Genomic DNA, 13,352 nt, shown 5'->3' with positions numbered 1-13,352 from the left:
GAGTTCTTCCAAAATGAGTGTGCAGTTTATCCATGAAGTTTTGATCCCAACTAATAACTTCATCAAGCAACTTATTTAATTGCTTATTTTGCGAATTTATAGGATTATGATAGGTGGAGGTATCTTGTAAAAGGCTGGTTACTTTTCTCTCAGTAAGTCTTATCCATGATCACAACAGCTTTTCCTTTATCGGCTTTTGCAATAGATATTTCATTATCTTTTCTTAATAAAGTTATCCCATGGATTTCAGCACTCGATAATTTACATGGCGGTAACCTGGTTTTAAAAAGAGGAGGCGCAACTTCAAATCGTAGTTTATTAGCATCTTCGCTAGAAAGTCCTGACAGATTACGTTCTATATTATGCAAAAAATCAAGATAATGAATGCGTTTAAGTATTACGGCAAAATTGAGGCCTTTAGCTAATGCACTAGTTTCAGCGTCAGATAAATGGCTTCCAAAAATATTAACATGGGGGGGGGGGGTGGGGGGGGGGGGGGGTGGGGGGGGGGGGGGGTGGGGGGGGGGGGGGGTGGGGGGGGGGGGGGGTGGGGGGGGGGGGGGGTGGGGGGGGGGGGGGGTGGGGGGGGGGGGGGGTGGGGGGGGGGGGGGGTGGGGGGGGGGGGGGGTGGGGGGGGGGGGGGGTGGGGGGGGGGGGGGGTGGGGGGGGGGGGGGGTGGGGGGGGGGGGGGGTGGGGGGGGGGGGGGGTGGGGGGGGGGGGGGGTGGGGGGGGGGGGGGGTGGGGGGGGGGGGGGGTGGGGGGGGGGGGGGGTGGGGGGGGGGGGGGGTGGGGGGGGGGGGGGGTGGGGGGGGGGGGGGGTGGGGGGGGGGGGGGGTGGGGGGGGGGGGGGGTGGGGGGGGGGGGGGGTGGGGGGGGGGGGGGGTGGGGGGGGGGGGGGGTGGGGGGGGGGGGGGGTGGGGGGGGGGGGGGGTGGGGGGGGGGGGGGGTGGGGGGGGGGGGGGGTGGGGGGATTCAACTAATACCGGGGTTCCACAAGGTTCTGTCCTCTCACCAACCCTCTTCCTACTATATATCAATGGCCTACTTCAGCTTACCTCCAACCCAATACACAGTTTTGCAGATGACAGCACATTGCACTCCTCTCTTTCTTATGATAAACCTTACTCCACACAACTCACCTCAACCTACAGAACATCAACCACCACTGCCCTCAATTCTGATCTCCAAGTCATCCTCAATGGAGTTCAGATAACCTAGTCAATTTCAATGATAATAAGACCCAGTACTGTTTTATTTCTAATAAAAAAAGAACCATTTTCTCCCAGTATTATTTTTGGCAACACCCAAATTTCCAGACAAATTGAGATTTCCCTTCTTGGAATTACACTGACATAAACACATAACAACCATTGCATCCTCAGCTTCTAAAAAACTAGGATTCTCTTTCGCTCAAGACATTACTTCACCTCTGAACAGCTATTAACCTTATACAAATCACAAATGTGCCCAGCTATTGAATACTACTCTCACATATGGGGGTGGGGCCCCTAAAATCTCCCTCAAAAGGCTTGACTCAATACAGAGGGGAGCAATTAGACTTATTAATGACCCATCTCTTACCAACTCATTCCCCCACTTTTGCACAGACATTTGGTTTCCACAATATGTGTATTCTACAAATATTTCCATGTGAAATGTTCATCTGGAATGGCATCAATAATTCCCCCACTTAGTACTAAGCTCATTGGAACACGTGCAGCTGCTGCTCAACATTCCTTCACAGTGAACCCTGAAACACACAGAACAAGTTTTCTCCTCCACTATCCCTGCAACTGCTGTGCTCTGGATCAGTCTTCCCTGGGGAATACGATATGCAGCCATTCAAATCAAATGTGAACAAGCACCTTCTTTCCCAACCCACCACCCATACACAGTACTAACGTATTATAGGTTTCATCAACCAACCTCTTGTGTATGGGCTCAACATAAAAAAAAAAAAATGATAAGTCACACTCAAGATATTTGAAAGTATTTACTTGTTCTAATATTTTATTACCTATCACTAATTTTGCTTTTACTTCATATATTCTCATATTACATTATTCTTAAATTTCATTTAATCACTTTACTGATCTCTGTAAATCATCTTCTGATGTGGCTAATCAAATTTTATCATCTGCAAATATGAGGGGGAGTCAAAAAAGCTCTGATAAACTAGAGTTACATAGTAATATTATAATGATGAATAGTCTATTTTTTTACCCATTGCAGGGTGAAGGCCTTGCCCATTGAGGGAGGTTTTGGGTCTACTACTCCCATGGTGACCCAGTCCATATTGGGAGAGTGCATCAATACTGGGTTGAATGAATGTATGAAGATGGAAGACAATCACAAACATCCATGCTTATGCAGGATTCGAACTCGCAGCCTCTTGGCTGGAGAGCGGATACGCCAACCAGGCCAGCAGTAATATTATATATATATATATATATATATATTAATATGATTCTGCCATCGATGCCATCAGTTCACTCCCCTATTTTCTCTCAGAACCTTCATGTCTGTGGTCTCCAGTCTTTGATCAAGTGCTTTATTTCTAACCTAACTCTCAGACCCATAACTTAAAGCTGGTTTGAACACTGTCTTGTATGCTGATAGTTTGGTGTTTTGGCTAATTTTTTTCTTATTCCATATAAATTTATGGCTACCAACCATAGCAGCTATGCTTATTCTGTTGTCTATTTCCAAATTTAATTTGGCATCTTCACTAAAAAGTTGTGCCTATGCTTTATAGATTACAAAAAGGCATTAGACAATGTCCAACATGAACAATTAATTGTAATCCTTTCAAAAATAGGCATGGATGGAAAAGACATTAGGCTATTAACTAATCTTTACTGGGAACAGAATGTATCTTTGAGAATAAATAGAGAGACCTAAGAAGAATTCCCAGTTCAGAAAGGTGTGAGACAAGGCTGTGTCTTTTCTCCGATTCTCTTTAACCTGTACACAGAAGAAATATTTAATAAAATTAGTACCCTCAAAAGAATCACTGAAGGGGGCAGAAATATTAATAACCTAAGATATGCAGATGACACGGTTCTTCTAGCTGAAAACAAATATGACCTCAAAACTCTTATAGATGAAGCCCTCAAGTATAGCAAACAGCATGCCCTCAGTTTCAACTTTAAAAAGACAAAAAAATCATGTTAATTTCAAGAGAAAAGAAAATATCAAAAATATGCATCGATATAAAAGGAAATAAATTAGGACAGGTGCAAAAATACATATACCTCGGACACTTGATCACAGAAAATGGCAGGACAGAAGATGAAATTAGAAAAAGGACTGAAATTGCAAGGCCAACTTTCAACAGGATGAAAAATCTACTAACATCTAGAGAATTAAATCTGAAAACAAGACTAAGAATCTCCAAATGCTATATATGATCTACATTGTTATATGGAGTAGAGACACGGACACTCTCCAATCTGAGTGTGAAAAATCTGGAGGCCTTTGAAATGTGGATGCTGCGAAGAATTATGAGAATATCATGGAAAGACAAAAAGACAAATGAAGAGGTACTAGAGATGGCAGGTGTAACCAGGAGCCTGATGAAGAAATTAAAAAGAGAAAAGTCAGATATTTTAGACATATTCTGAGACATAACTGCCTACAAAGGACACTTCTTGAAGGAACTGTTGAGAGAAATAGATAGAGAGGAAGACAAAGACTGGAGTGGATGAAAAATATAGAAGACTGGACCTATCTCTCATATGAGGAATGCAGCAGAGGGGTGCAGAATAGGACATGGTGGAGACACATGGTAGTCAATCTCCTGGAGGGAGAAGACACCTGACAGGACAGGACTATGAGACTTTACTCCAATCATCAGGAATTCATCCCTCTATCCAGGCCCAAAGAGATTTCACAGAAACGATTTGAAAATTTTTTTTGTAAAATCAAGATTTTTAAGCAGCAATGCTTAGAGGCTGACCCTGATGAAGAGAGAAACAGTAAAATTTGCAGAAGTAGTAGAAGAGGCAACAGGGACATACCATCAGTTGAATGAAAAAAAAGAAACAGAATGCCTAAACCATATTAGTTCATGAAATAAAGAGCCAAAAGCTTCACTTCGACGATGTTAAAATTATTTAAATTAAGGGGATAATTTATCCCACATTATTTCAAAGCCGAATAAGAAAACTCCAAGATAGAAATCAAATGAAAGAGTGTCATGCCGAATATAGTGCCGAATGCCGGCGAGTCCAAGCATGAGCAAACACCTAGGTGGTACAATACCGGGCAACTCGTTGTAACTCGTCGAACTTTTACAGTTTGCTATATTCGGCATGAAACTCTTTGATTTGATTTTTATCTTGGAGTTTTCTTATTCGGCTTTGAAATAATGTGGAATAAAATATCCCCTTAATTTAAATAATTTTAACATCGCCGAAGTGAAGCCTTTTGGCTCTTTATTTCATTAATTTATCTGTGCACCTTTTTGACAACTTGTACTGTAAAGTATTAAAGCTATTATCACTATAATCTTCATATTATTTGGTCTACCTACCCACTGATGAGACCTCAATAAAGGTTGAAACCGGTCTGGGTAGTAACCTATCTCCCTTAATGTAAAACAACATACATCTCCTAGGGGATGAGTTTTACATTAGGGAAAATACTAAGAATGGCGATCGTAGCTTTATCCACCTTTACAACGAGTTGCTCAGTATTGTACCACCCAGGTGTTTGCTCATGCTTGGACTCGCCGAACTTTTATAGTTTGCTATATTCGGCATGAAACTCTTTGATTTGATTTCTATCTTGAAGTTTTCTTATTTGGCTTTGAAATAACGTGGGATAAAATATCCCCTTAATTTAAATATATTAGTTCAATTCTTTATTAAGAAGTAAAATAATAAATTTATATCCTAAATATGTTTTATTGTCTTTCAGCTTCATGGTTTTCCTTTAACTAGGCCCTGAGATATACCCCAATTCTTTTATAAAAAAATTAAAGGTCAAAAAAGAAATTTGAGGAACGAATTATACTTTTTCCCATAGGTTATTATATTTGATTAGTGCGTTTTTGATTAATGAACCTGTTTGAAATGCATTAATCGAGGAATTGCTGTATTCGTGTTCGAATGAACTTTTGTTATAATCCCCCAAATTGCCTTTATCTGAGAGGGGTATGCTGATATTTACTAAAATTTTAAAAGGGATACATGGGTACCAAAAGTTTAGGAAACACTGCCCTGGAGGAAAATTCTATATATATTGGTACATAGAAAACTACTTTTTTAAATGTGAAAAATTAATGTCAAACTTCCATGCTTTACAACTAATAAAACTAATCTATTGCTTTTGCACTTGCTCACAAAAATAATGAAACAAACCTTACCATTATCTACTGCAAATGAATATAGTGGGCATTCCTGAATTAATTCTAGTATCACATCTTCCAAACCATGATCAGATGATGTCCCTATATTAATTAATAATTTACAGAAAATAGCAAAACATTTAGAAGAAAGGGAAAGTAAATGACATTCTTGGAACTGATTAACATATATTTTAAGCAGGGACAATACAGCAGATAATGATGGATCGATGTACAATAAATAGTCAGCATTAGTGGAGCCCAGTGATTCCAAGAGTAGAGTCACTTCATTGGCATCTAGTTGGGTGAGAAATGGTGAAAGAATAGCGCAGAGATCAAGATTTTTTTCCATAATAAGCTTTTCTGAAGAACATAAATAAGTTATACAGTAATTGATAGCTTTAACTTTAAGTGGCTTAAGCTCAGATTTAAAAAGTTTTAACAAATCTGGAATTTCACATATCACATGTAGCACTTTATACATGAATACCGTAACTGCTAAAATACAGTCTCGGAGTTTTCTGTTATGACACACTTTATCTTCAATATCATTAACCTTAAGAAACCAATTCACAAGAAATGGATCACAAGCAATTTCTTTTAACATTATTTCTGAGTCTTTATTTATGTACACAGTTTCCCCATTGCTATTAATTCCTAGAAAGATTGAAATGTCTTCTTGATCACTGCTTTGAGAAAAAAGAATTGATTCTAATAAATTTAGATATAAACGAAACTCAGTCCCACTTGTCTTTTCTTCCTGAAAAAAAAAAAAAAAAGAAGAAAAGATTAATAATAATTAGTAGAAAAAAAAATATGAGAAAGGTATAAAAGTTATAGAAAAAATAAACTCCAGTACTAAAAAAATACTCAGAGCAGATATGAGGGGCATGCAGTCAGAATACAATAGAGATAAACTTAGCTTACATAAGGAGACTGGTCACTTTCTGTAATGGGTGTTGTGTCTAAGAGTATCTTCTCTCACTGCATGTTCCTACTCTATATTTTCATGTACAGTGCTATCTCGCTAATCCGAACTAATAAAAACCGTGCCCATTTGCATTAGCGAAAAGTTCGGATTAGCGAATTTCCCCCCCAAGAGACAACAATAACTAGCATTTAAGAAAAAATAATCAGATTCTATTGGTACATCAATTTAATCCTGTAAATAAATTAACTGATAGAAAAAAGCTACTGTACTGTAATGTAAAAAAAAAAAAAAAAAAAAAAACGGTACACAAATTTATTTTAGTAAAAAATTTAATTTGTATGTCCCTGTATTGTTGAGGATTCATATTTAATAAAATTGCATAATTCAGTACGTAACTTAATTTGCATAAAAAATATCGCTTTCTTGTACACAACACAAAAAAAAAGTTTCACAAAATAACACACACAAAAAAAAGTTTTTTATTTCTTTATAAAAAAAGTCACTGATTTTCTTTTCTTCTTGGAAGCTAAACTTTTTTCGAATGCTTCTTCTCGGAGTTGCATTAGCAACAAAATTTTGTGGAATGGCATATCATTCTGCTTAGCACATTCTATACACATATTAAAACTGTCAGCTGCCTCTTCATGTTTTACTTTTTTTTCTTCGAGTTTTTTATGGTCATCATCGTCTTCTAATTCATTCTGTAGCGTCATATTTATAATTTCAGCATCTGATTTGATTTCGAATTCACTTTCGGTTCTACCTGTAATCCATTCCGTAACATCTGTTTGTGAACATCTGAATTTATATTTTTAACCAAATTATGCACGTTCTGAATTTCCTCTTTTTGTGTATGTTTGTGATTCATGCCGACAATACAGTAAGTACTGTACAGTATAAAAATGCAAACGTGAACACACAATAAATCAAAATAGGCCTCCAGTATAACCGTGCAATTGAACAGTATGAAAAAAATATTGTACTGTAATAATAATAAAATAAATAATAATAGTTAAATAAAAATAATAGTACACAAAATAATAATACGTAATAAATAAAACCTTTTTTTCTTTCAAACCCCAGTTCGGATTACTGGAGGGGTTCAGATTAGCGAGATACCACCGTATTAATCATAATGAAGCATACTACAAACATGATATCTCACTGCAATTAAAATAAACCACCCTAAAAAAAAAACTACTGTATTTGCTGGCATATAAGACACACCCCCTTTTTTGAACACATTTTTAAGGAAAAAAACTTTATCACTGAATATTATAATGAATTTACAGTATTTCAATTATAAAGTAATAAGTAGGTCTACTTTTAACAAATACCTAATCTAACTAGGAAAGTACCCACCTTTTAATCTTCCTCATCAAAACCCAGAAATTCATCTCCAGAGCTAAATGAAGGGACAATTGAAACCTCTTCTAAATCAGAATTTGAGTCCTCATACAACAAATTGTCCTCTGTACCATCCAGTGCATTACTATTATTACGAGCAACTCCAGGGAGTCATTAGACTCATCGAGGGAGGCCCCAAATCATATTCATCACAACTATTTGACATTCATACAGTATCTATCATACCTCGCCTTAAACTCATTCACTGTCACAGCATCCACTACAGACTCAGGGAGCGCATTCCACTCATTCACTACTCTAAAAGTAAAGAACCCAGCTCTAACACCTTTATTAACCACACTTTTGCCCAGTTTCCATGGATGTCCCCAAGTCCTCCCACAACCAGCCCTGTTCTCAAAAATATCTTCTGAATTAATTTTATAGAAACCCTTCAGTAATTTGAATGTCTCAATCATATCTCCCCTCCTCCGCCTATCAACCAATTTTTGCAACCCACAAATCCTCAACCTGTTCTCATACGGTTCATTCCACAGACCTGCTATCATCTTGGTCACTCGCCTCTGGATCCTCTCCACCTCCTCCCCATCAAGAAGAAACCTAGGTGACCAAATCTGAGCACAGTAGTCTAGATGGGGTCTTAACAAGGCAGGTTATTGTTCCACCGATAGAGAGGAACAATAACCTGCTTGTCTCTGCTTGTCAACGTATTCCTCAGCAACCAAGTGATTTGATGAGCTGTTTTGGTCACTTTTGCAATGTGTCCCCTAAATTTCAATTCCTTATCTACCAACACTCCTAAATCTCGTGCCTCATCAATTTCCTGGAGCAGGGTTCCACCAATGCAGTAATCTGCCGCCAATCTTTTCACCCCAAAGTGCATAACCTTACATTTTGCCACATTAAACTGACATCCATTCTCCTTAGCCCAGACCTCCAATCTATCCAAATCATCCTGCAAAATTTTGACGTCATCTGCATTCACTATTGCCCTACCCAACTTCGCATCATCCGCAAACAAATGAACTGTTCCTCTCAGATCATTTCCTATATCATTTATGAACAAATTAAACACCAGTGGTCCAAGAACAGATCCTTGTGGCACACCACTAGTCACAGGCCGTCTTGTGGACTCCACTCCCGAGTAAACCACTCTCTGATATCTCTCCGTCAACCACCCTCCTATCCATCTCACCAACCCCATGTCCATTCCCATATGCTGCAATTTACTGATTAGAATTCCATGTGGAATCCTGTCAAAGGCCTTGGCAAGGTCCAGCAGAATCACCGTAAACCCATTACCCTTATCCAGTTCAGCTCGCTGTGTTATAATACGTGAGTAAGTTACTGAGGCATGACCTACCCTTCACAAAACCGTGCTGTCCCCGATACAGTATCCCATTTTCTTGTATTTTCCTCTTGACTATTTTCTCTAAGACCTTGACAATGATTCCTGATATGCTAATCGGTCGGTAATTTACAACAGCAGTCTTGGAACCACCTTTATGCAGTGGAACTATTTTCCCCTCTTTCCACCCGCTCGGGACTAACCCAGACCCGAGACTCAAATTAAACAAAATGGTCAAGGGTACTGACAATTCTTTAGCTGCTTCTCGTACAACACAAGCTGGTATACCATCCAATCCCACAGATGTATTGACATTGAGGTTATGCAATAGACTACTCACCTCCACTTCATTAACCACAATTCCCGTATAATCTACTGGTTTATTCGTTTCTGCAATGTCACCACCTGGATGATATACTTTTGCAAAGTGCTCACTCAGTAACTCAACTATCTCAACTGATTCAGTTACCTCCCCACCATCGGCATTCTTTAAAATCAATCTGCCATGTACATTTTTCCTTTTACTTGCTACATATCTAAAAAACTGTTTAGGATTCTCTTTAGCCTGCATGGCCAATGTTCTTTCGTAATCCTTTTTTGCTTTTCTTACCACACTCATCACCCTTCTGGCCTGCGCTTTATACCGTTCATGTGCCTGCCGGTCACCCTTCTCCTTAAATTCCCTCCATAGTTGTTTCTTTTTTTGCAACTCAAGCTTAATGGTGTTATTCATCCATTTAACCCCAACTTGATTTATTATTCGGACTCTAGGTATACAGTCAGCCATTGCTTCATGCAAGCACTTCTTAACTACCTCCCATGCACTATCAACTTCTAGTCCTTGCAGTTGTACATGCCATGGCACTGAACCAATCAAACTCCTAAGCTTCTCATACTTTCCCGCCCGATAATTCCACATGTACCCTGTCTTAATTGAAAATTCTACACCTTTAGCCACCTCCCAAGTTAAGACCCTATGATCACTCTCACCGATTGGTGGCAATGTGGTCATATTTGTTACAGCCAAATCCTCAGATGTAATTACTAGGGTCAAGCACTCTCTGACCCCTAGTATTTTCCATTACATGCTGTCGCAGATAGTTATCCCTTAATAACCGCATAAAATCCAGTTCCTTCTTCCCGTGTGTCCTCTCCTCACTCCAATCGATGCGACCATAGTTGAAATCTCCCATAATAATCACCCTCCTTCCACCCATTTCTTCTATTTGCTTGTGCATACTGTCACCACCATCTTTTCCATCACCTGGTCTATAGCAGCACCCAATTGTATATTTAGTTCTGCTAGCCACAATCTCACACCAAATGGCCTCAAATGTGCTCTTTTCTCTATCCTGCAATTCAACTTCTATTCTCCTTGGCTGGAGCTCATCAGCTATCATCAACAATACTCCTCCCCCCATTTTATTCTCTCTGTCATTCCTGAACACACTATACCCATCACATTCAATCCCACTAGTTATATCATCTACAGTCAGCCATGTTTCACTAATACCTATAACCTGTGGTCTGGAAGTGCCAAACATGGCCCAAAACTCTTCCTTCTTGTTCCTAATACTCCTAGTATTAGTGTACATGAATTTAAGACCCCCATTAGTCCCAACCCTACCTTGATGCCTTATATTAACTATCCCACTCTGATTTGTTGTCCTTATTTGCTCTGGCATATTATATTCATTCTTACATTCAACTGCCTCCATAAGGACTGTATCTCTACCCCCCCCCCCTAACAAATCTAGTTTCCCTGAATTTGCACATCCACTACATTCAGCAACACTTTCTCAAGTCTTCTTACACCGTAACCATTCAAATGCAAGCCATCCATCTTATATAGATCCTTTCGCCCATCAAACTCACTCCACACATCCACAAATTCCACACCACTCGTCATACATAACCCACGCATAAAGTCATTTGCAATTATAGCCCTCCTTTTAAACATTTCACTGTCATACCGTGGCAAAAGACTAATCATTCTAACTCTCTCACTCTTTTCTTTTGCTACCTCAAACAATTCATTCAGGTCTTCTATCATTTCCATTTTATCTCCTTTCAAATCATTCGTACCTGCGACAACAATCATTTCTTTCACCTTTTCCTTTTGCTCTCTAATAGACGCAGTTACGTCCTTTATGGTCACACCAGGTTGGTACGATTTTGTCAAATCCTCTACTAACACACCTCATACTAACGAGTCTCCATACAGCACTCTATCCTTCATTTTGTTCGTGTTCACATTCATACGTCTATTTTTCCTGTCATACCTTTTATTATTGGTTGGTTCATTCAGTCTACTTTTGTTCATGCACTCTAGCTGCTGTTTTGCTCTTTCTATCGCACTATTCAACAACGCGATCTCACTCAATGCATCTATCTCATCTTTTTTGTTCTCTGAGAAACCATTTATACTATCATTCACACTTTCTACATTCACACTCTCACAATTTTCATGTACAACCTTGCCGTTTCTTGTCATATCCCTATTTCCTTCATTCTGAAGGTTGACAAAAATATCACACTCACGATCCGAAATACACTTCAATTCCGCATTCTCCCTACATTTTCTACACACATTCAATCCTTTATCATCATCTAACCACACTCCGACCGCACTCCGCAAAGCGTACATTTCACAGCTAGTACACTGACTCATTTCTTTTATGCTACCGTTCTTTGATAACGATGGCGAACCTTCATTACTGGCCGCCATTTTCCTACGCACAGGTGCCATATTTATCTGTAACGTGTTTTGTCAAATTAAACGTTATAACACACCAAAAATAGACGCACTACAATACGCAAGGCAAACAAAACAAAACTACACAATATTAAGTAATTTGTATCGATAACTGAAAATGATACTTATCTTATCTGGAGCTTGCACGAACACTACTCATTACGAATTCATCTAGCGGCGACTTCCCGACATAGATTATGTTATAAAACACTTTAGTACACTAACCATGTTAATAAAGCTCTAATAATATACCAAAATTAAACACTTAAGTCCATTAAATTGAATCCAAAACACCAATAAATCAACAAAAAACACAAATCTCTCAGGAGCTCTCCGATAGCACGTCCGTTCACCAGCTAGCCTCGACACCGATGCATTACTAATGCTACACTTCTAAAATGATTTAACCACTGTCTCAGTTTTTGCAGCATCCCATGAAGTTTTGACCCATTTACAAACTTGCGAAATGCCAGGCCTCTTCCTTCTTCCTGATGGCGTAACCTCAAAATCTGAAGACTGCATCTAACTGTTCCACTTCTTAATAAATCTCTTAAATGGCTTGCTAATACAGACATCTAAAGGTTGAAGCTAACTAGTTAGACCTCCTGGAATTACAGCTAACTGAGTTTTCAATTCCTTGAGTTTATTTTTAACATCTGTTCTGTGAGAATGAAACATCTCATACTAGCAGGGCAGGCTTCTACAACAGGGTGCCTAGACCAAATTTTATCTATCCATAACTTCATTCCTGCTCCATCCATCCATCCGTCCAGCCTTTTGCGTGAACATGTACAAACACTCATTTAAGCAGTTTTTCTTTGGGTAGCAGCAATAATGGCAGCAATTTTGTCCCATCAGCACAGCAGAATAAAACAACTGTGTAGTGAGTTTTTTCGTGCCCCGAAGTTTTAACAGTAGCACCTTTTGTACCCTTGGAATCTACAGTTTTGTTTGAGGGCATATGAAAAGTCAGCGGAACCTCGTCCATATTTTCTATTTGCGCAAGTTCAAAATTTTCTTGTTTCCTTGCGTTAACGATGAATCAATGAAATTCGATAATTTTTTTTTCATGTTCAGTTGGCATCTTTTGTGATATTTTTGTTTTAGTCTGCATGCATAGCTGGTTTCCCTTCATGAATCTTGAGCACCATGATGTTGATCCAGTAAAGTTGGCGATCCCTCTGTTAGTGCTATTGCTCTCGCTTGATGAATAATCATTTTTGTAGACACTGAAAGTCCCACTTTTCTGTGGTCTAAAATCCAAGTATTCAGTTCTGGCCTCAAGTTCTGGCCATTTTGCAGTTCCACTTTGCAGGTTATGTTTACTGTGAGTTGCTTTTTTCAGATCCTCTTCCTGATTCTGCCAAGTTCTTATCATTTTCTCAGTTGGGGGTGGCCCGAAATGCCTCTCTGCAGCCCTGTTTCCATTTTCTTTAGCATATGCAATCACACGTAGCTTGTATGCAATACTGTAGCAACGCCGACATTTTTCAGACATAATTTGCCAAGAAATTTAGAGAAAATTTAACAACAGAAATTTATAACCGTTCACAACAACCGCGACAACATTCGCATCCACTGAATTCTACGTAACTGGAATGTTCT

The 13,352-nt window shown here is 39.1% G+C and overlaps 2 protein-coding genes across 2 annotated transcripts in view; both read right to left on the bottom strand.

Annotated features, from left to right (window-relative positions):
- The window catches only part of LOC150096173 (nucleolar pre-ribosomal-associated protein 1-like), an 87,589-nt gene extending 85,534 nt beyond the window's left edge, over window positions 1–2,055 (bottom strand). Inside the window, exon 1 of the mRNA XM_090409630.1 lies at window positions 1,999–2,055. Within this exon, the coding sequence (XP_090265756.1) occupies window positions 1,999–2,055 (57 nt within the window). The remainder of the gene's footprint in view (window positions 1–1,998) is intronic.
- A 3,213-nt stretch (window positions 2,056–5,268) lies between these two features.
- The window catches only part of LOC150096172 (nucleolar pre-ribosomal-associated protein 1-like), a 191,485-nt gene continuing 183,401 nt past the window's right edge, over window positions 5,269–13,352 (bottom strand). Inside the window, exon 19 of the mRNA XM_090409629.1 lies at window positions 5,269–6,108. Within this exon, the coding sequence (XP_090265755.1) occupies window positions 5,269–6,108 (840 nt within the window). The remainder of the gene's footprint in view (window positions 6,109–13,352) is intronic.

Source organism: Typopeltis vanoorti, chromosome 19, assembly GCF_054136105.1.
Source record: "Typopeltis vanoorti isolate ZY-2024b chromosome 19, IOZ_Tvanoo_1.0, whole genome shotgun sequence".
Taxonomy (NCBI): domain Eukaryota; kingdom Metazoa; phylum Arthropoda; class Arachnida; order Uropygi; family Thelyphonidae; genus Typopeltis; species Typopeltis vanoorti.
This window is presented reverse-complemented; position numbering and strand designations above follow the sequence as displayed.